Source organism: Lichenostomus cassidix, chromosome 1 (assembly GCF_008360975.1).
Source record: "Lichenostomus cassidix isolate B80296 chromosome 1, HeHo_3.0, whole genome shotgun sequence".
Taxonomy (NCBI): Eukaryota; Metazoa; Chordata; class Aves; order Passeriformes; family Meliphagidae; genus Lichenostomus; species Lichenostomus cassidix.
Genome location: NC_139479.1, coordinates 47,332,129 through 47,356,582, shown reverse-complemented (window position 1 = coordinate 47,356,582; position 24,454 = coordinate 47,332,129). Strand labels below are relative to the sequence as shown.

The 24,454-nt window shown below is 35.6% G+C and overlaps 1 protein-coding gene across 2 annotated transcripts in view; it reads left to right on the top strand.

Moving 5' to 3' along the window:
• The window catches only part of NDFIP2 (Nedd4 family interacting protein 2), a 45,407-nt gene extending 21,275 nt beyond the window's left edge, over positions 1 to 24,132 (top strand). Inside the window, exons 4-9 of one of the 2 annotated variants that reach the window (XM_085057888.1) lie at positions 2,319 to 2,378; positions 5,373 to 5,460; positions 13,868 to 13,992; positions 17,277 to 17,343; positions 20,628 to 20,733; positions 22,589 to 24,132. In XM_085057888.1, coding sequence (XP_084914014.1) covers positions 2,319 to 2,378; positions 5,373 to 5,460; positions 13,868 to 13,992; positions 17,277 to 17,343; positions 20,628 to 20,731 — 444 coding nt within the window. In that variant the 3' untranslated portion in view covers positions 20,732 to 20,733; positions 22,589 to 24,132. The remainder of the gene's footprint in view (positions 1 to 2,318; positions 2,379 to 5,372; positions 5,461 to 13,867; positions 13,993 to 17,276; positions 17,344 to 20,627; positions 20,734 to 22,588) is intronic. The other variant, XM_085057897.1, reaches the window with a different exon arrangement.
• Positions 24,133 to 24,454: the final 322 nt, after the last annotated feature.

The following is a 24,454-nucleotide window of genomic DNA, read 5'->3' as shown; positions in this document are numbered from 1 at the left end:
ATTTTTTGTCATGTCATTTTAAGCTTTTATTTGCTCTTTCTTACCAGTTCAGGTCACTGTGACAGAAACATTTTTTTGCCGTTCCTCAGACAGTCTGCCTAGTTTTGGTCAAATGACAGATTTTTGAAAAACGAGTCTCCTCAGTTGATATATATAGCTTCAGATTTCATAAATGCATGGAGATAGTCTTGCATGCAAAAGTTTAGGCTGCTCATAGTTCTGAAGGGGATGGGACCTTGGATGTGGTGTTCCCAGAGAATATTTTCTAATGTTCTGTATCAGAGTAGAATTACAGAACTAGAAGTAGATACACCTCATGCCTGCCCTTGACTGCTTTTGGTGAAAACACTGGAGCTGAGAAATAGCAATTTCTAGTGTGCCCTGAAGCAGTTTTATTTTTCTTAGCCTTCAGTTTGAAGGGAAGGGTAAGGCCACCAGATTTCAGCTGTCTTCCTTCAGTGGTGGGTAGAGGGAACAAGGACAATGGGTGAGCCTCTGAACCTTACATGTTGTGGAAAGAGAAGTCTGGTTTTGATTGAGCAAGGAGATAACTGGCTCAGGAAGGGATGAGAGAGGATAGGTCTAAGTCAAAATAAGAAAAGGCAAAGATGAATGGAGAGAAAATGAGAAACAGAAGGGAAAAGGATAGTTTGGGATTGGTGGAGAAAGGAACCCAAGGGGGTACAAAATGTAGTACTGGGAGAGGAGCTGAAGCTGGTGTGCGAGAAAAGAGCAGGGAGGGAAAAGGAATCTGGAGTTAAGAGGCAAGAGAGTTGGATACAGTGGTGAAGTGAGAAGTAAACTTTTTTGCAGGCTGCTTTGCGAGAACATACAGGAGAGCCTGACATTCAAGAACTACATGCTGATACCACAAGAATTTCACTTAGTTACAAAAAATCAGTAGGAACACACTATAATTCCCACAAAGCAGAGATTGATTAAAAAGTTCTAGACTTATGGCAGTATTAAGTTAGTATCAGAAGTTTGCACAGTGTATCTGAAAGTCACATTTTTGCTGACTGCTGAATAGCTCGGGTTTGGCAGTAATTCTGCTCCGTTTGCTTATGTGGGTTTTATTTTTTCTTTTTTTTCTTTAAGCAAATGCATGCACAATCACAAGCTCCATTAGAGAAACAGCATTAAGGGTGCAAATTTGGGATTTGGGGAAAAAGTAAGAATTGCTGAAGCTGAGTTTCAATTTTGTAGATGATATTAAAATTATGTGCCAGTGCAGTTTTAATTACTGCCATTTTAATTATCTTACTACGTGGTACTGCCACAAAATCCCAACCTTATTTAATACCTCTGGACTTCCACTGAGATGGACTAAGACTGTGTACTAAGACTGTCTTAATGTGGCAGGTGGTTGGAATAAGAAAGGAGGGTCTTATTACAGTTCAAGTTGTGGTTTTCCATCTTTAGGGGCAGGATTTAGCTCTGAATATACCCATGGAAGAAAAGATAAGTAACTTAATTATGTAACAGTAGTGCAAAGTTTAATTGTTTTCTCACTTTCCCAAGTGACAGCTGTAGACATTATCTGACATGCATGTTACACACTTTGCAAAACATAGACAAATGATGTTACGTGTAGATTTTTCGGCTTTTATTTTCAGCCTTATGAAATTAGTGCTCTTACAAATGTGAACTCTGCCGTGCTCTGTGCTTCTGGTTTCTTCTTTGTAAACTGAGGATATATTGCCTCTTTACTGCAATAATGTGAACAGTTGGAAAAAGTTGAGTGTTGCCTTGAGTGATGCATGAAGCTGATAATTTTCATGGTATACTCCAAAGTGTGGAGTGAGGAAGGTTTCGAATCTACTCATTAAGCAAAAGAGAGGAAAATTACATGAAAGGGCAGCACATTTAATAAGCAGCTTTCATATTTTTCTCCCAAATCATGGAGGGCTCTTAAAAAAAATCCTTATTGTGATCATATTAAATACTTCATCATAGGCCCTGTATTAACAGGTAATATGAACAATCTAAACATTCATTGAAACTTCCAGTAATTTTTTAATTCTTTGTGTAGCTTGTCTTACAAGAATAGATTGGGTATAAACATGTATTCCTTTCAAATGCTCCCAGATATCTCATTGTATCAAAGAAATTGTACCAGCCCTGTGTCATCAGCAGTGATAGCATTAGTTATTCTGGCTTTTTCTTTTCAAATTATCAAGATCAGTTTTGAAAGGTCAGTTAAAATGGACAAATATTTCTAACAGTTTAATGACTTGTTTGTATGTTGCAATGAATGGCTTTTACTTAATGCTTTTCAGTTGCATTTGTCTTATGTTTTTCTGTTTTTACATGCTTAGCACGCCCAGTTTAGGGAATCTAGGAGTCTGTTTGATGAAATATTCCTCAGTCGTCCAGAGGTATGGTATAGTTCTCTCTAGTTTAGACTTTGCTATGAATTTTCCTGCTGGCAAACAAATGCTTCTGGGGTTAATTTTGCCTTTTTCCCCCCACTATTTATTTCTGCATATTGGTTTGTATGCTGAAGGTATCATTTATGGGGTTTATTAAGTAATTTAACACTTTCCTCAGAAGTTTTTCTCTGTAAGCACTGCATTGGGAAGAGTTATATCAGTTTAGTTGTTCTTTACTTGATTAAAGGCGCTTGTCTCACTATATACCATGCTAGATTTCAGTTTGAAAAAAGCTAAAAAACATTGAGGAGAAAAAACAGTCCTCCTCTTGCTGAAGAGAAATTGCTCTGTGTGACATGCCATTTATGTTGATAATATAATTTGCTGTTAAGATGTTTCACTGGTCATAGGAGCAATAAGTTTTCTGTTCCTACAGATGTCAGCTTATTTAGAAAGCAAGAAATGCTGTCCATCTTCTTTAACTTGGCTAAATTTGTCAAAATTCAATGAGATACTGAAAGTGTCACGTCTTATAGATTTGTGTGTGTTGTGTTGCATTCTTCTCATTAAAAATAAAAATATACAATCTCATTGATAAAAATGTCACTACCTTACAGAATTATTTTGTGAAAATTGTTGTGAAAATATTGTGTTTAACTAAGCATTGGCATAGAAGACAGTCATTGATCATTGCCCAATTTAATTCCTCAGTGCATGGTAGCAAACAGTTGTATTTTGAAGACTAGGGCAATTGACACCAACTAGATCAAATGAGAGCACTGAAACACAGCCAGTATTAGTGGGACTTGAGCAGTGGTCAACTAGCATTTTCTGTCTGCAGGACTGCTCATAAAACGTCATAGTCCTAAAGGATGTAGATATAGGCTGAATTTGATTTAAACATGGCAAAGTATTTAATTTCTTAAACGTTCTCATAATTTTTGTATGCCAGTTTTTGCATACGGTAAAGAGAACTCAGTTCATCTTCCTTCTGATGTGGAGTGTGATAAATTACTACTTGTTCACACTTAACACAGCAGCCCTTCTTACAAATGTCTGCTCTTGTGTTCCGTAGCTGCATTTATTGACCTGTGCTTCTCACATGTGTAAGCCTCAGGGCAGCCTCTGCTACACTTGTTACTGTTGTTGAGCAGAAGTTTCTTTTTTCTGAGGCAACTTTTGCATGGATCATAATCCACTAATTGTTTTAGAAATGCCAGTGTGAAGTACAGTACATAGCTGACAGTTTAAAATAAGTCCAAGGTTATCAAGGTTATTATATACAAGGTTTTGTAGACTTTGTGAAATTAAAATTGAAAATACTTTTTTTTGTCCTGACTTGAAAAAGGAACTTTTATGGCATGCATTTCAGAGATAAACACATTCAGATGCAGCTCTTTGTTTAGTGCCTTTTCAGCCCTTCTTTCCCTTCCATTCCCTTCCTCTTCATCAGTCTTGTATCTGCAGCAAAGTTGAGCTAAATAAGCTAATGCTTTCTTAGTCACTTAAGATGACAATTGAGGGACACCTGAAATTATGTGGAGTTGAATTGTAGCCCCTTAAGGTGGTTGTTCAGCTAGCCTTTTGTGCTTCCCTGGGAATCGTCTGTGAATAGCAGTGTTAGTTATCTGATACAATGTCTTGGTTAATTAATCTGAAATACAGAGCACAACTGGAATTTCACAGCCGTGTTACTCAGGGTGAAGCTGACTGCTCTGAGTTGGTGCAGCAGTTGTTTGAGCACATTTTTAACCTAATTGCCATACCCTGGTAAATTATTTTGCTCTGTTGACAAAGGCGAACATGTGAATCACGTGACAGAGCTTTAGATCATTGTGCTTGTCTAATGCCCTTTTAGTCATAAACATTATTTCTGTAGTAAGTGCTTGTGGGTGAAACAGCCAAGTAAATTTCACTTGAACTGATCTCTTTATTTCATTTGATTTTTATACATAATTCTTATGTCAATTCTAATACATTATGTTAATAGGAGCAAAAATTAGGAAAATAATGTTACCTGTGCTTCTGTTTAGACCATATTACTGCTGCTACTGACAGCATTATTTAACTTATGTCTTCCTTCATTGTTTTGATGTTATTCATTTAAGTATAAAAATGGTGTTTAATTGGTCTTAGTTTTCGTCAGGCTCTTTAGGAAGTGCTGCTCATTTTGTGAAAACTTTTGTGTTTGCCGTCTACAGTTGGGGTAATGTTTCACCTCTGCATACAACTGCATATATAATATCTGCCAAGTTCTGTTGAAAATTGAGTACTGAGAAACAAAGCAACTCTCATTTTCAGTGTTTTAAGGTCCAGCATTTTGAGACAATGGGAGAAATCTCTGGATCATTTTGACTGCCATCTCTGTTGGCTTTTGTTTGACTTCAAGTACTGTGCTTTTTGAGTTTAGAAGCCTTTTAGACACTTGTAATGTGCTCGCGCCCTCTAGTGACCCTGAAGTGTTCTGTGCCTTGCTTATGTTTTGCTGTGGGTTATAAAATTGGTTAGTGCAGTGCAGTTGCATCAACAGTTGATTTTAAGATACTAAACTTTTTCTATAACTTTTATTTTATATTTAGGGAAACATTAGAAGACCTTTCCAACAGGAAAAGTATAGACCGTACTATGTGATGACTTTTCAAAAAAATACTTAATAATTTGGCTACATATTAAGATAGTTACGGTAAATAAAAAGAGAGATTTATGTTGGTTTTGATTGTCAAAGTACTTAACTGAAATACTTTTAGCTTCATTTGAGATGAATAGACAGTATGTATGTAACTTTTACAGAAACTTCTGCAGAAAACTTGGGCTCTGTCAATATAAGCAACAAATAAGACTTGTTTTAGAGTTTAAAATTCTTTTTTTTAAAGCTTCCTTGATGTGGACATGTTACAGAAATGTCAATTTTCTTCTAGCTTTAGAAACATGATTAATACTTTATCCTATAGATAGTTATTCTAAACTTTTCACTAAATTAACACTAACCTGTAAATCCAGGAAGAAGAGTATCCACCACGGGATGATTTCAGTGATGCAGATCAGCTTAGAGTGGGCAATGATGGCATCTTCATGTTGGCATTTTTCAGTAAGTTATCTTGTATCCCAGACCTACTGAGGTATATCTTAATTGTACCTTTTTCCTACGGAATATAAAAGAGAGCTGTGATAAATTGCATTAATGTACTGTAATGAACAGATTTTTCTGCCTGTGCACAGATATAAACACTTCCTGTTCCAGATACAGCAAATATGTTGCTTTTTCTTTTGTGGCATCTGTCACAGATAAGGGGATAAAGCAAAATCATAGTAAATGCTTGAAGGTCTAGCGCTGGAAATCCTGTCGACTTCTAGTTAGACCACCAACTTGAATTCAAGGCCAGATCACATGAATCTGGCAATTGATTTTTAGCTAGAAAATAATTGAGAGAGATGATGTACTGTATACAAGTTGCTGCTATTAGAGTAGTGAATTAAACAGTCATGGGTGGATTTTTGGAACAAATCCAACTACACTCATTTTCAGGTTGAACTAACCACTGTCATATAAAAATGCATTGTCTACAGGTAACTTGTGGTTGCAACCAGCCGTCCTTTAGCTTATCATGAACTGTGTACACACTGTGCATGTCTTGTAACTTGTGTACTGCATTAAGCAAAGTTAAATTTAGCAACTAGAGAAGCTGTTTCTACAGGAAGGCTGTGATAGTTTTACCAGTTGCTTATTTCTTTCTAATTTCTGAGGATTTTTTCCATTTCTGAAATAAATGTGTTTGGCAACCTGGATGGAAGCTTGGTGTTGGGGATATATCTATTCTGCTGAGCATTCATCGGGATTAAAGCTGGTTGATTATCCACTGAAATCACCATTATGTCTTTCAACCTACATTTCATACTAGTTCTTTCTTCTGTAATCTTTTTTGAAATACTTTGTTACAGATGCAGGTTACAGTGCTTTCACAGAAGCTTTTTTTCATGTTGGCATATGATATACTGGGACAATGTGGTGTTTGCATCTTGGCATAAAAATATATGTGTCTGCCTCACACAGCAAATGTATAAAAACATTTATAGAGTACCAAAGTGAGTTTTGTAGTCTGATCTCTTTCTGTAGTTGGAGCATAGAAAGAGTATATTCTTGGGGGGCAAAGGGAGGTGTGACTTCATTCTTCTTTTTTCCTTTATTTTCCTCTCCCTTTCCTGTGTGCTGTAACTTTTTGTATTTAACCTGTTTAGGTCCTTTATTGTGTGAACTAGTTCTTGCTTTTAAATTCTGGTTCAGACCTTTATTAGTACTGCTCTTGGAGGTCAAAGGGATTGTTTGCTTTAATATGTCTAAAGTCCTTAAAGTCACAGTTGTCCAAAATTGCCTTCTTAGAATTTTGTGTCCACCTTCAAGAATGCAGGTGTTTACTTGGATAAACTGGCAACTTGCTCTTCAAATTGGTATTTAGCTGAGTCTGACTACACAGAGCAGTACTTTTTACACATTGGACAAAAATACTCTGTAGATCATTGTTTTTCTTGTTTATTCTGAGACTATTTCATTGTAAACTTTGTTTGCCTATGAAGGAAATGCATAAAATGAGTGCTTACACATTGTAAGGTATTATGCAAGTGTATTTTTAATTGGATGTGTTGGTTGTTATGGATACATAGGGGAATTGATTGTTTACTTGTTGTTTGTGCTCATGGTATGAGGAGTTCACAAAAACAGTTACAGATGGGAAGAGACCTGTAATATTAATTTTAGTAGTTTTTCTTACAAGATTGGAAAATTAAGTGAAAAAGGCGCTTAACATAATGAAGGTATATTGTAAATAGTGTGTGGTGTATTCATGTTCGTCCAATAAAGAGATAGAAGTCTCCATAAAGCTGATGTATGTAGATTTAAGAGATCAGCAATTAAAATGAAATCTCCAGTAAGACTATCTTTTGGGTTTTTCCAGGGCAGGATATCTTTAAACACTGCAAGCAGAGATGGCAGATCACAGAAAGCCTCAAATAAGTTCCCCCACATAGTTAAAATGTCGGAGAACTGTATCAGGAACTGTTCTCTAGTGAGAGGATCATGAACAAATAGCTTGTCCAGATGTGCTCTTCTACTACCTCCCCTGACTGTCAAGTACAGTGTTGGAAGATCTTGGGGATAGAAGTGGGGGCAGATAGCTTTAGGTATAACAGTAAGTTAGCATTCTTTAATTTCATTTTATTCAAGTGAAGTGTAGTAAAATCAACTTTTTACTGAGCTTACCTGTGTATTGCAGTCTCTTAGTGATATGTAGCCACCATCTAGTGGTAGCTGCCCACGTTGCATGAAGTTGCTGTCTGGAGGCCATCTAGTGGCCAGATCTGTTGGTCGGGGGGGCTTTGATGGCTTTAGGATCCTGGTGCATGCCAGTTACAGACCTGTTTCCCCCATCTAAGCTATAAAGTATTGTTCTGTTTAGCAGAACTAAACAGAATGAGACAATACACACTGAAGAATAGAAGCTGTTGTTTGAAGAGGTGGGTTATTTTGCTTGATAAAGAAACCTGGTGAAAAAATTGGAAATCAAGTTATTTTATTTCTAATAAATGGTAAAATAATGTTTCAAGAAAGTGGTGTTGCTCTTGAAGTCTGTGCTTGTGTTGGATAGCTAATAATCTGCTGTCTGATAGTCAGGGCTGGTGTCTGCCAGCTTCTTATTTTGAGGGAAATGAATATATATGTGAATATATTCATTTTGCTGTGAATCCAAAATGGAAAAAAATTGCTATCAAACCACTTCATGGTTTTTTTTTCTATTATATATTTTTAAATCAGCTGTGCCTTATACAGCATAGTAGAAGTTTTCAGAATGCCAGAGGAAGTTGAGTTTCTCAGAGTATTTTCTTTTTGTATGCACAACAAAAAAGAGGAATTTCTGAGCAGTTTCTTTTCTTTTTGAACACAACTGTAATTATGATAGAGCAAGTAACTGTCATGACCAAAGGGTTTGGTTTTCATGCCTAGTCTGCTTGTAGTGGAAGTCTTTTGAATTATGTCAGATAAACTCATCCTGGTGTGTTATCTGAAGGAGGTCCTTTTGGACATTAGAAGAAGGTTTATATAGTTTTCCTTTATATTTAAGGAATGCTTTAAGAGCAGCCTTTTCCCCTCTGGGCCCCAAGACAAATTGTGGAGCTTATCTGGATTCTTTGAAACCATATAAGGGAGTTTTGGGTTCCCCCTACAACATAATTCAAAGGTCAAAGATGGTTAATAAGGGGGAAAAAATGGAGAAGAGTGTTCAGTAGTGCAACAAAAGTTTAATTTTCATACAGAAATCTGACCTGTTCTTGAACATCTGGGCCATTTAATCCCTGTATACAACTGACATCAATAAAATCTTGTTTTATGAGGAAATATAAACCTACACATTGTCCTAGACACTATATTGGAACAGAAAATAACCATATGAAAGTTGTGTAAATTAATGTTCATACAGTTTTCAAAACTGTTAGCTGCCTCAAACAGTCAATAAACTGCACACAAGCTGGGATACCTACTTTGGGGGTTTCATGTGGGCCCTGGTTGGAAGGCAGAGTTGTAGCACAAGCTCAGGATGAGCACAGCCTCCTGGTGTATGCTTCCTGAGGAGTGGTAATCATGGTTGAATTTTTCATGGGAGGATTGCTCTGTGTAAATTTAGGAAACATGACTTTTGCATGCCTGCATCACAAATGTTATGCAGGTTTCCCTTAATCACGCAAGACAAGCTAGGGGGAAGTCACTTCATTAAAATTTTGAATGGTGGAAGGACATAGAGGAGCTGTTTTGAGTGCTTATTTCTCTGTTTATTGGTGGAGGCTGACTGACCATAATACACAATAACCTGACTGCTTTCTTACTGCAGAAACAATTTGACTTGCATAGTTTTTCTGCATGCATTGGATAGAATATGAAACAATTGGAGTGAGGAAGCTTCTAGTTGTGTAGGAAGAAAAATTTAGCCACAAGGGTAATGAAGAAGTAAGTAGGAATAAATTGCCAAGGAATGTTTCTAAACATTAATCAATAAGAAAAAAAAATTGTCTGTTTTCAGTGGAAGCTGATGGCCAATACTTTTAGTGATCATCATCAGTATGTAGGTGAACCCTGAGGATGGAGCAAAGACATTTCCCAGTTAAAGAATGGAACAAATTCTACACAGGAATGGGAGGAACAATTCCTAGTGGTGCATGAAGATCTGGAGAGGCTTATTGATTAATGCAGGATGCTTAGTAAGTCTAGGCCAGGTATAAAGCATTAAGCTCTTTGGTGTTTGCTATATATTAAAATACTAAGTAAAGGAACAAACAAATTATGGAATGAAGACTAGTTACATAGTTGCTTTTTGTATATGTAATTTCCCTTATTATAATCTTAGTACAGGATTGAGCCATGGCTAAAATTTGGAACCAACATAAGTTTTCAGATCAGTTTTGCTGGCTTCTTTTTATGATACTGAATATAAACTTAAAGCAAGTGATTAATGTCTAGCTGTGGAAAACTAAGTTATAAAGATCAGCAGGTGAAGTGCTAGAGCAACTGGGAGAAAAAACATGATTTAGTGTGCTTGTTGTTATCATTTAATCTGATGTATTTCAATATGTACAACTCAAAATCTTGTACTTAGTATTTTGGCTGTGATTATCTTAATGAAAACTTAAAGGTGAAATACAGCATAATGTAGGCACTGTGTTGGATATTAAGAACACTCTTTATTAAAAAAGACCTGTAGTCCAACCCTTCTCCTCCCAAAATCAATTTATGTGTTTCATTACGAGTTTTGTTGTCATGAGGAGATAATGCTAATGTTTATATTCTTTTTATGTGAATTACATTAATATAGACTTACTCTCTCCTCTTGTCATCACCTCAGGAGTTATAAAATTCAAAAATCATACTTTTATCAGTCCCACTTGTCTGAATGGTGCTAGAGTATGAAAAGAAGTTACTGAAATCACAACGCCAGTGCAGTCAGCATGAGTTTCATCTAAATGTCTGAAATTTATTGAAGGAAAGTTGACGGTAGTTGAAAGTTGGTCTCAAGTAGGAATGTAGTCACTTTTGGGATAGGAAACAATTCATGTTGCAGTGGTTTGATTTGCAGTGGGCATCTACAAGATGCACACAGAACCTGGCTACATGGAGACGATGAGCAAGCAGTAGTAACGAATTCTTTTTTTGTTAGAATCACGATGTGATTGTAGCAGCTCATTAGACTTTTCCCCTCAGTTTTAGGCATGGCTTTCCTTATCACAGCATATATTAGTGTCATGGCAGGTACATTGTCTGTGGGAATGTCATGATGCAATATGAAGGATGAGGTCACCTCATTAACAGCTGAGCAGTCATTTACATTTCACAAAATGAGTGGATGCAGAAGAATAGCGTAAAATAGCATTTGTTACAGCAAGGGACTTCTACAACGACTTAGTTGGCTCTAGTAGATAGAGAAAGAAGTTGGTAATTCTAGGGAAATTAGTACATGGTTCTTTTACTGGTCACTCCCCTCACCAATCTATTTGCTGCCTCAGCATGATGGGGGAACTTGTGCTGTGGTTTCTCTATGGCAACATAGGGATGAAAATTATGAACAACTTTTGTTGCAATAAAAAGTTGAAACAGGAATTATAGAGGAATTAACTGCAATAACTCTGACCAGATGCAGTGTAAGCTGTAAAGCTCAGAGAATGTCCATGACTGACAGAAGATACACATGGATACTCATGATGGAAAAAGATATACAGATAGGCAAATGAGGCTGATCTGGATGTAGAGAAAAGCAAATGGAAGGAATTGTAGCCTGCTCAGAAGCTGGAGATGTGTTTCTGAAATCAAGTAATGTATTTGGTACCTAGAATGAGACAAGGAGAATGATTTTCAGAGTAGCACTAGGACATGGGATGTGAGAAAGAAGTAATGGAAAAGATAGAAAATGTCTAGACATTATCATTGCCCATCTTAAGTTCATTAAAATGATGCAACACCAAGGCAGTGTTTGGGAGAATCTCACTGATACCTTGCCTGAATTTTAGACAGGTGGAAGTAACACATTCCTTATGCTGCTGAAGACACAGATTTTTTTTATAAGGTCCTCATTGTACAAATTTTCTAGCTTATGGTTACAGATAAAAACTTGAATAATGAGATTTTTCTTCTGCATTGACCTCAGTTTTATTGGAATGTGTGAACTTGCACAGTTTGCAACTTTTATAAAGTTTATGTCTTTTCTTGCATTAACTGCTTATGTAACTGGATGGAGCAGCAGACTGATTAAAGGAAAGAAAAGCCTTACTGTGAACAAGACTGGAACATACTGATGCCTTTACTTTCAAAAGCTGGGCAAATACCATGATGTTAAATATCCATCAAATACTCACCCAGTGGCTGTGGATTCTATTTTGAATATGCTTTAGTTCAACTTGAAAGTAGGGTAAAATTGTTAGTTTTCATCTTTAATTATAAAAACTAATTTTTTCCACTCCCATATTTATGATTAGGAAATTTCTGATTTTTATAATGCATTTACTAATGAGTTAATTTTTTAAACATATACCTCTGAAAATTGTACATACTCTGAGAATTTCCCTAGTCTGCATAGACAATTAAAAACATGTCTATCCTGTGTCCTTTTTACCATACCTGTCTTTGGAATCATAATCAAAGTCACCCTTTGTAGCTTGAGTAGTGGGGAGAAAGACCAGTGTGTTCTTATGCTGAGACAGGATCAGAAAATGCATTGGATAAGGAGCTTTTGAAATCTGTTACTATGAAAAGACGGTGGGTTTGGAGAGCTTGCTTAAAATAGGGAAATCAAAACAGTTTATCTAGGCTCTCTCAAATGTAAATACTTTATCTGTATCTCGGAAACATAGGAAATATTAGGGTCACAGTGTTGTTCTGTAGGGGGATTTTTTTAAGGGGGGTTGGTTTTGTTTTGTTTTTTCCCTCTGCATATGCCAGTTTGGATCGGCATCTGTTTTAAGCGGTAGATTTTTTTTTAAATTTTGTTTTGTGGGGTCCTTTTAGAGTAGTAATTTGTGTAAAATTAAGAATACTCACTGCCACCATCTATTACCCATGTCTCTGACCAAAGCAAGATGTTTTCTCACTTGTGTTAAATGACTATGTTGATGTGAAGCCTTCCAAAACTCCTCTTGAAACTTCAGTTTCTTTACAGTTCATGGAATCCCACTGCAGTTTTACAGTCTAATTTTGCATTTGTGAGCAAATAATTTTGTCTTCATGTGGATTATTGGAAGAGTTGTAATAAGGTTTTTAATTATAAAAATAGCGGTTGTTTATAGATAATACTTAAAAATACTTTAATTAAAGAAAACTGAGGAATTGTATGTTCCTAGTTGTGTGTTCAAACTTTTACTGAAGAGACAGACTTTTTTTTTGTGTGATGATTTAATGTCTGAATTTTATGTAGCTAAGTTTGAGATTTTAAACATTAAGGATTTGTGGGCAGGAGTTTTGTTCCCCTCTGCTCCTTTTCCGTTCCTGTTTCCCTCTTCTGTGATTCTTGTGTTTACTGCGGAGTTCCCTAATATTTTCAGTTTTCCACTGTCATGTCCTCTCCAGAATTCCTGAGTTGTCTTTGTCTACCAGCTCCTCCAGCTCTTCTGTTGGGTGGCTTTCTTTTTAAATGCCTTCACTGATTCCCAAGACTGGGGCATTCCCCTAATTGTGGATTCTCACACTCTGATGTCATGCGTGCAACCTGAAATCAATACAGATGATACTGATTGCCAAGTACATATGCAGATATGAAACTTTTAAGTTGTTAAACTGGGGGTTGTATAAAAGTATTAATTGAAGCAATAATGGTAGTTATGCTCAATGTCCTTTTTGTTCCTTGATTTCTTAAACTTCTGTGCAAAACTTCCAAGGCTTCTTATGTCTGATAGAATATAGATCTAAAAGTGAAGACCATGAATACAGACCTAAAAGAAACACATGAAACATCAGCTTCTCAACTTCTCTTCATTTCTACACTATGTTTACAGAGCAAGAGTGGATACTTTTATTCTGTTCAATACAAACTGGATAAAGCTGAATATGCAGCCTTGATACATGCACACATGTGTGCATATATTTTTGGTTATAAAAGCGTAGCAAGGGTTTTTCTTCTTTGTTTTAATCCAAATCTTATATGTTATAGTCCTTTTTGTGAATTTACCCTTCATGTCCAGTATAATCTGGTTAGGTATCTATTGCAATGTAATACTTTCTTTCATGTTGGAATTTTCTCTTGTGTAAAGTAGTAGGTTCCAGCCTGTTTACCATTTGCTTTGTCATTAAGTGACTATACCATGGGGAATGTCTGGGTTCAAAGTCAATCTCTGGAAACCTGAATTACCGGAAGGGAATTAACTGACTGTGTAAGCATGTCCTTAGTAGTTTAAAAGTGAAATTACTGTTAAGTCTGTTTGCTTAGCTATACAGATTAACAGAAGCTACTGTTTCTTTTATTTTATAGTGGCGTTTATTTTCAACTGGATTGGATTTTGTTTATCCTTCTGTATAACAAATACCATAGCTGGAAGGTATGGTGCAATCTGTGGATTTGGTCTCTCCCTGATCAAATGGATTCTCATTGTACGGGTATGTTTCTTGATTCACACTGTTCAGACTCTGTAGAACACACCCATAACAGTTTATTCAAAGATATAATAAGGGAATTATAAATCATTATTTTTTCTATTTTTACCTGACACAGCATTTATTATTCACATTTCCACTAAAATAAATGCAAATGACTCATTCCTTACACAAGTATTTAAAATTCTACAGTAGTGGAACAAGTACCTAAAATATCATTGCTATCATAGTGTCCTGTATAAATATCTTGGCCTGTTGGGAAGGGAATGTAAGAAAGAATTTCTTTCTTGTATTTGATTCTTTTAGTCCGTGTAAGAAACATACTGGATCAAGTCAAACTTGAATATGAAGTTAGTCACATTTTTACCATTTTAAATGCTCCATTCTTGATATTTTCACTGCAAAACTAGATACTTTTCCAAAAGGTACAATAGCCAAATGCAAGTTACTTTGCTGACTGCGTGGGTGTTAGATGAAATGTAATCCAATGCTGCTTTCTGAAGTCGAACTCTACGCATCTGTGGGACACAACATTTAAAATCTCGTTCCCTTTAATGAAGAAAAAGATCTTGGACTTTGATATCTTTGATAACTTTGATATCTTTCATGGTCCGCCATCAATTCTTTTTTTTTTTTTTTTAGTTTTGTTTAAGTTTTTTTCCTCTCTGTGTGCATGCTAGTAACTTGACTGGGTCGTAGCATGACAGTAAAAAAATTGCAGAAAGATTCTGTGGTCCTTTTTGGATATGAACTGCATCCTTCTTTGACCTTTTTTTTAATTTCCTTTTTGCTCATTCAGAGCAGGGGAATGCTGCTGGACCAGATGTGATTCTGGTGTATTTGTTGGAATTCAGGGGCTGAGATGGAATTTATCTTGATGGAGAGAGAAGACATAAATTTTTCAAGTATGCATTCATTGAGGATATTTTCAGCTTCCCTTAAGGCATGCTAAACAGAGGGCAGAACTTGCTCATTATGTCAGTTTTATTATTCCTCTCTGCTTGAAAATGTGCTCAAAACAAACATAAAAATTAATATATGCTAGACTTCCTTGAAGAATTAATGTGTTCTAGACTATAATTAAATTATTGTATGTAATCTGTTACTAATGCAAAAATATTAGAGCTGGCCAATTCCAAGACCTCAGGGGTGAGTTTTTTCTTATAGAGAAGATCATTATGTTCCTCTGTTGTCTCCCTTCCTAGAGACAACTGCAGAAAGCTCTTGAGGTGTGTGTTGACAATCATTTTAATGGTGACACACAAGCAGGCCTGTGCCCACCAAACTGTTCTGTTCCTTTGTTTTAAGCTCTTTTGAGGGCATGTGTCATCTTTCTCACTCAGGGTCAGTAGTACAAAACCTTTTAGTGTCTAAGGAGCCTGAATTCACATATGCTTGATTTGCATCAATTTTTACTGGGGAGAAGGAGGAGCAGGGGGAGCAAAAGCACAGTTTTACTATTGGGGAAATTCTGCAGCCGTGGCTGGTTCTGCCCAAGGAGAGTAGGAGAGTAATGCACATGGGCAAGTATTTGGATGTCGCTGTTGAGCCGCTAGCAGAGAAAAAGACCCGGATTCTCAGCGTGGCATAGAAAAGAGAGCTTTATTATTTTGATTCCAACCTATATAGACTTTTCAGAGGTCACCCAGATTGGTCAGTCAGAAACCTCCCCCTAGGCCTGATTGGCCAGGCCTGAACTGTCCAAATCTCGAGACACTGTTTGAATAACATCCAAACTTTATCTTTGTTTATAAAACACAGGAGAAAGTTCTCATGGGAAAGACCTGTGCTAGCCACATTTGATTGTTGGTTTTAGTGAATATTATTTCCAATTAAATGAAATTGTAACTTTTGGAAAAGTGTATTGATATGTGTGTCTGTGTATGTGTGTGTATATGTACACATATATAATGTTTAGAGAATTGAAAATACTGACTAACAAGTGAGATGGGATCAATGTCAATGTGTTGTCAAAATCCTGGGAATTGAGTATTAATATAGGAATAATGTAAATAACAATTCTTTAGTTCATCCTAGCAATTCTGTTTCTTGCTATTTTTTCTTTGATAATATAAATTAATGCAGTATATAGGATTATATACTCAAAGAATTCACACAATCTGGCTTTATTTTGGAGAAAATGTGTGGATGAATTGAAGAAAAAAGCCAGCTATATCTAGAGCTCTTTAAATGTCTTGAATTTTTATCTGGTTGCATATGTGGCCCAGTATCTTTTGTTTGGTTGGTTTTGTTTGGTAGTGTTCTTTTGTTCTTTTTGTGGGGGTTCTTTTGTTTGCCTTTTTTTATTTCTTCCCCACTACTTCTTGATTGATATACGGAAATGTCCTAGAAAGGGCAAATGGGAAGCACTGTCAGGATGCAGTAAACATAATGAGTGATAGCAGGGTGGAAGTGTATGAAAAGTGTGCAGAGCCGCTAAGTAGGTTATTTTATTCCTTCTGGCAGCTCTTCACACATCTCCCCACATCTACTTTTTGTATGGGGTTTGGAGACATTTGATTAGCCTTTTTATCAGTGAAGCATGAAGTCTGGAGTCTGGTAAAGGCACAGATACCTGTCTCCAGTACGATCACACCCTGCCCTCCAGCTGCCTCCCACATCACAGGGAGGACAAAACTGTCTGCCATGGTCACTCGAACGAACAGTTGAAATGGCACTTCAAGGTTCATTTAGCTGCGTTCAGCTCACTGCTGGGAACTGAATGCTGGTTTGAAAATGAAAAGACTTTAATGAGTTGGGGGTCTTTATGGGGCTGGTATTCGTGGCAGCAATTAACAGTAGGGGGTATACAGAAGGTCAAAAGCTCTTCTTTTGCGGGGTCAGCAGAACATCCCTGTCTGATAAGATTAAACTAATGTGGCTTTTTGTGTTAATATCTAAAGCAGCGGGCTGCTGTAATGTGTTTGGAATAGCAGGCATTGGGGGGGAAAAAGGAAAATTGACAAGTGGTGATTCATTATAATAAACTTCAGATTACTGGCAAGTAATACAAGGAAGTTTTTCATATATATATATATGTATTTATGTAGGTACACACACAAATCTCTTTAATAGATTTTGAATTACTTTGCCACAAACCAACTGACACCAGAAGTATTTTAGTTGTATATTAAAGTGCTGCACAAATACCAGTTTTTTATTTTAGTAGGGTACATTACTTTTATTTTAACTTGCTTTTTCCTCTATGCTTTCTCTATTTGCATAGCGCATTAAACATGTCTTAGTCATCTATCTTACTGCAGCTAAACCTCATGTATGAATTTCAGTTTTCAGATTATTTTACTGGTTATTTCAATGGACAGTACTGGCTTTGGTGGATATTTCTCGTACTTGGTAAGTGGAAGCTAAATTAATTTCTGTTTTTATGTGGAAGTACTCAAAGATGAATCATGTCATTGTAAATAAGAGTTTTGTAACATGTTTAGCTATGTGCTTTTCCTTAGCTGCTGGTAGTTTTGTGTGTTGTTTTTATTCCCATAGTATTCATGAGCTGATTGATTGCCATGGTGGTATTATTGTGTGAACTGTGGACTATTCAAATACCCTGCAGCTCAAAAAGTTTTGTTCTGCATAAGTGATTATGTGTAAAACTGAGACTTGTATTTTGTGCTTTTTACGCTGCTTCTACTGATCTAGGGGTGCAGAACTGTGTAATGAAACTTTGGCTTTATATAGAGAACATATTGAAAATTGAGTAATATGTGGTATTTACATATATAAACCTATATGTCAAGCATTAAATTTTTAAGAAGTGTGACTGAACCTAGGAAGGTGGAGTCTGCTGTCTTGTGCACAGGTCACAAAATGTCCTTTTTGAGTCCTTTGAAATGCAAACTACATCAGTAGTTACTCAGTAGTATGAGAGAATGGCTTCATGCTTGTTGATCACAGTGGTCCCATGATGTCAGCTTTCTCTTAAGAGCTCTGTCTGCCCATGTTTAAAGTCATAGGCACATCAAATTCTGCTCTTCTGTTTGTTTTTAATGAGGATACACCAAACCCCAACCACTATACCTTCTCTCCAAGTGTGAATTTTGTACTTTGAGTATGGAACCTGTAATGATTTTCTTCTACAGAAGTGAATGCTGCTATGCATTCTAATTTCTATTTCCAGCTTTGGAAGCATGGTAAACTGTTGCTGGTTCAGTAGGTGGCACTCTTCCCTTTGAGTCAATTGATTCAAGTGTCTAACAGCAAATGTTAGAATGAAGTGTTGAGTAAATCAAGAAAAAACACCAGCTCTAAGATCTTGACTGTTTGTGACTTGCTATTTATCTTGCAGAAAATGCCAAAGTCTTAAACAACATCACCTCAAACGTTTTCTATTTGCCTTTTAGTGGTGTTCAAGGGCATTTGTCAGACTTTCTAATGCTCACCTTGTTCTACTGTTGCACACTTGGTTGCTTGAAATATGTAGAAACTGCAAATGTTTAACACATCACAGCATTGGTCCCTTGAATGTCTTCATATTGTTTGAGGTTATTGTACTGAAGTAGGTGAAATGACTCTTTGCAGGCACAAACATCTCCAGATAAATCTTTAATTAAAACCAAGTCCTGTGGTGCCTGAGATTGAGGTTTGACACCTTTTTTCACTAGGATGAAAATAGCTTGTTCTTCCCTAGCACTTCCCTCCTCCACATGTCTGTGGAAAAAGCTTTTTTTTTTAGGTTTTTTTTTTTACTAGTCTTTTGCACATGTTCAGGAAGTAGCTCGCTTTAATTTGGGAAAGCCTTATTTTTGGTTTGAAGTGTTTGAAGATTTTCTTTTTTCTTTAAATCACGAAGTTTATAATTTGCCTTGGAATGAAGGGCATTCTGAGGTGTACAGTGTGCATCCAGCAATCAGCATTCCCTTATGCATGTTTTGCATGAAATATGTCAATGATGCTTTTAAACTGATAAAGTGTCTGTATGGGACTGCTAGGACACCATAGAAGGACTTAACCCAAAAATGCTACTTAGCAGGACACAGACTGCCAACCAGATCTGTGCTTTGCTGTTTTGGATAACCTTCCCTTTAGAGCACACGAAGTACTACATTCAGCATTTCTCTGGAAGTGAATGAGTTGGAGTCTTTCTTTTGCATAGCCCTTTGACATCTTTGAGCCCACCTACTGCCATCTCCTCTCTTCTGCTGTTCACCGATCTGTTTCTGCTTGCTTTCCTACTTTCATCATCTGGAAAAAATCTGCTTATGTGTCACAGAAAAGCAAAGTGGTCTACTTCCAAAGAGCTGTCGTGTACTGTGAAAAAAATTGGAGAGAGACAATTCTAAATTTTAAATTTAAATGTTAGCCAGTGTTTCTTATTGAGGAGCACAATGGAAAGTGGGGTGATTTTTTTCTTCCCTTAACAGAGAAATATAAAATATGGATTGAACTTGGACTGGTTTTCCAGCAGGTATAATGCAGAAGATATGCTATCAAGCACCTAAAGAGTTGCTGCCCTCATGTTGCTGTTTCAGCTTCTTTTCTCTTGAAAAGGGGACCACCTCTGGTAGTCTCTGGCTAGCAGGATTTGTAGTAGACTTGCAATCAAGATCTTACTGCTTTTTTCTCTATGCAGAATACATACATAATTACAGATATGTGTTTGGCTTAGGTGAAGTTCCACTGGTTAGCAGAGTGTTCTCTGTTGTCATTTTTTTCTTGTTTGCATGCATGTCTTAATGAAGCCTTGGCTTAAAAAAGCAAAAAGAAAGTTAAAAAATTGCAAACAAAAATCATTTAGAGTAGAAATGATTGTAGGAGTAAATCAGGGGCTCATCCAGGACTGCAGGAAGAAAAAGTGCATCATGTAGGAAAGAAAATAATTAAATCATTTGCTGAACTTGTTAAACCTTAGTTTAGATTTTCATTTGAACCTTTGGAGTTTTGATGCTATGTGTATATACACATAAGCATGTATCTTCAAGGTACCATTGTTGCAAATGTAACTTCTCTGTGACTATTGTGTACATCTTTTTCCTCTTAGCTGAAATATTCTTTCAAATGCAGTTAAATGTAAATATTCTAAAAGATTTTGAAATGGGGAGTTCAAAAAAAATGCAAATACTTATGTTAATTTTCTGTGGCAATCGTTCTTCCTTTTCTCCGACAGGTGTTTTTTCATAGATGATTAAATCTCAAGTCATAGTCTACTATAATTCACTATTGGCTTCTTTCTAGAGCAATCCTTACTTTGTCTTTTTTTTTTTTTTCCTCTTTTGACTTTTAGTACATTTATAATGCACATTGCTAAAGGTACACTTTGTGGACCAGGTAGTTTTCTGACACACTAGTAAATTTATTTTGAGAAATCTACTTGAAAAGAATTTGCAAATCAGGTTCTTTTACTTTTCAGGATTTTTTCTTCTTTGTACCTATTTTCATGCAGTCTTTTTAGCAGATAATACTTGAACTGAAGATCGCTAAAATTTCTGAAAAGCCTTCCATAAAATTGAATCCTTGTATCACAAGATAAAAGCTGACTTGCTTGTTGAATTTGTGAATCATACATAAAGACTCCAATTTACTTTGTATAAGCTAGGTTTTTAAAATTATGTTAGCAAGAATAATGTGGGATAGTGTGTATTTATGTTAATATACTTAATTTTGTGCATTTTCTACACTTCCAGGACTCCTTCTGTTCTTTCGAGGCTTTGTTAATTATCTTAAAGTCAGAAATATGTCTGAAAGCATGGCAGCTGCTCACAGAACAAGATTTTTTTTCTTGTACTGAAGGTAAGCAATTTTTAGTGATGAGGTTATCTTTCCCGAGAAAATGGAGAAGAAAAAAGTATTAAAAATAAATAATCAAACTTCTGTCATAAAGCAAAGGTTGTGTGGTTTTTGAACATCTGTCATAGTTATTGGATATATATTCTTCATGGGCTTGGAGCTGTGTGGAGTCTCTTATTTGAAGGTAAATAATGTACCTTCATTGTCTCCAGTCTTCCCTGGAAGTAATGTTCAGTAACAAAATTTAAGAGTAACATGTTTTTGCTAAGTTTCTATCTGCTGCTGTCAGGATAATGTCCTTTGTGTTGCAAAACTGGCTTTAGTAGTGAACCTGTTGTCAGCAAGTTAGGAAGCACTAATCTGCCTGCATATTAAATCTGATTGACGTGGGTCTGAACATGCAAACAATAGTTGAGTATTGTCTCTCTTTACATGACTGGATTAACACAGTCATGTACAAGTATGATTATTGTGTATGCAACAATGTGCTTTATATATCCTTCATGTAGCTGACTAATCAGTCTGGCACGTATCCACTCTTTTTTTTTTTTTTTTTTTTATTTTGAATACTGTTTATCCGTTAAGTGGATTTATTGGACTTCACTATGTAACTTAAACCAGGGGTCTTTATTTATGTTCAACTTTTTTAATTTAAATTGCATTACAACATAATTTTAAGCCTAGAAATAAGTATTGCAGCATTTTCATTGCTCTGCATTTTTCTAAAAATGCTTTAAGACTGTATTTTGATATACCTGAGAAGATGTGTTTGCTGTAAAAAAAAAAAAAATGGTTTTTATAAATTTTCTCCAGGGTTGGTCACAGGATCAGTTTAAATTATCTGACAACACATTTTTGAAGCCTGAAAACAGAGACAGTATTCGACTGGAAAAAAAAAGAAAAGGTTCCTTTTATATAAGACGATATATATTTAAAACAGCTAATGATGAATGTGTGCTATACAATATACACTTGATTATGAAAAAAATCGGTTAGCAAAACTGAAACATAATATTTATTTTAAACATTCCACTTTGTCCAAATTATGCAGTGAGTTAATTAATTGACGTGTATATTGTCTTTTAGTAACCATTCTAAATTGGCAACTATATGGCAGTATTTCCTTTTTGCAATAGTTACATATATCTTCTTTTCTTAGTGTTGTGGTAATCTCTTTAGAATACCTAAATTTGTAGAGAGGTGACTGAAAATATGTTAGATTTCAGTAATTTTAAAAATACTTTTTTACAAACGGTTGTTAGGACTTAATGGCATTTGAGAGCTATAGTTTGAAGAGAATAGTGAAAGATAATGCAGTCTGGGATTCCTTTTTCTTCTGCAGTTAAAATTTTGCTTTGGGACAAAACATTGTTTAATCCAGCATTTACTGAAGTTGATGAGTTGTCCTATCTGAGTTTAGTAGCTTTGAATTTTTTCTTTACCTGTAAGCACCACTGAGATGTATGGGTTGTGGGCTCATAAGGTCTGTGGAGTATTTATAGAGAAGAACACTTAAATATTATGTTTGTGAAGCATCTTAATTACTGAAACAAGATGTTCAAATCAATTGCTATCACCTTAAAATGTCCTTCTTCTTGCATAGACAAATAATCACTCCTCTACTGTGATTATTAGTTTTAATAAATAACAAATAACACCCCTCCAGTTAGAAAATATTCTCAGATGTTCTTTTGAAATCATAATAACAGTAAATGTTGGGGTTTTTTCTCACATCCTGACATGGGGGAGTGGGAAGGCTGCTATTTTGCTTGCAGTTCAGGTTTGCTGGTCACTTAGCAATGCTGCTTCTGGTGAGTCTTGGTGATGAACTGAAGTACAACTTTTTCTTTATCTCCAGACTGCATCGAACAGACATTCCTTTCCTATGCTGGTGTGAAACTTCCAGATGATCTGTAACCCTCCAAGTTAATAAGATAGAAGACTACTAAAACCAGAAGACAAATTAGTGAAAATATGGCTTCAAAAATGAATGACAGGATGGTTTATGCTCAAGTACCAGTTCTGCTCATTCTAGTAAATATTTATAATTGCTGCCTTTTGTTTTAGCACATTTGTATATGTGCTTGTTAAAAAGATAGTCCTGAAATAAGAACAAACTATCTGTAAGTATAGATTAGGTGCAGTCAGACTCAGTTAATCGGTGCTTGTTGTATCTGAAAGATTTGAGTGGTAACTTGTTTCACAGCTTGTATGTACCACTGACTTGGTGATCTGAACTTCTGAGTACAATGAAATGCATTAAATGATTCAGATTAACCAGTTCAGACAGGTTTTTTTATATAATTTAGATTCATCTAATGATTGTATAGAACATTTTCAAGTTTACTAAACCCCAGAGTTCCTCGTCACAAACTTGTATTTGCCAATATTTTATTGAATTCAAACTAATATGCTGGTTTGTGTGAAAACTGATACACTTTGAGTTCCCTGTAAATAACTGCATAAATGACTGTTTTAATTGCTTCTTAGGAAATATGTCAAAATATATTTTGTAACAGCATATTCTCTAAATTTTGTTTAGTCTTAGAGCTATATACATATTTTTTGTTAATTGGCTATTAAAGGTTTAGTAAGTAGTAGATGTAATTTTGGAGGTTTGCATTCTTGAGGTCACTATAAATACAACATCCACACTGAGGGTTTCTCAAAAATACCATACAACTACTTTATAATGCTTGTTTAGGATAAATACTTTGCCATTTCATAAGAACAAACTAGTTTAAATGCAAGGTAGTTTGGGAAGCAATCTATGAAGGAAAAAATCTTTTAAAGCTCTGAAAGTAGAAATTGCGTGTTTTATCTCTCCCATTATTCATTTAAGGTATACCATTACGTTATTATAAATATCATCTCTTTAAAGGGTACTGTCTACTGTTCATGCATGTGTGGTTTCTTTTAAAGTTTGTGAAATTTATGCTTCTTCTTAAATGGAGAAGACATCTCTCAGTCCTTTGTACAACTGGAATCTCAGTTGCAAAGATACATTGGCTGTTGGTTGCACCTTTGAGGAAAAAAGTACAAATAGTTTCCTCCATTTTTTTTTTAATTGGAATTCTGCTTTTTTATTACTAACATTGAAAACAGTGAGGTTTATGTTGTATTAAGCTAGTGCTGTATTGAGTTTTGTATCTGTAATGAATGTTTATAATATACATATGTAAACATTTTCATTTTCCTAATCTTTCAGCGATAACTGATAGTGACTAAAACTTTAGGGGCACCTCTACTTCTCAGCTTTTTATTGAAAGAAAAAAGTTAAGTATTATGTTCAACATCCTATTGGGATTTCCTTCTAAACTTCTATTTGTTTCTGTGTTCTTTTTGCATTCATTGTCCAGATGAAAAAGAAGCAAACAATAAAGCATTGCTTTGTTTTGCTAATTAAGACTTAATGCTTTTTGGTTTGTCTTGTTTTTTGTTTTGTACTTCATGTCAAAAAATGCACACTGCAGTATATGTGTCAACATGGAATTACAGGCAAATTTTTTGGCAAAACAGGTACTGACCAATCCTCCCTGCTCTTTTGCATCTCATTTTTTATGACAACAAACTGTGAGGATGTTTCTTTCAAGGAGTTAATGCAGCCATGCAAAGCATGCAATATTGCTTCATTTTCTATGCTTACTATAATCAAATAGTACTATTTTTCAACTCTATCAATTTTCCCATATTAAGTAGCAACTTCTGGTAGAATTACTTCTGT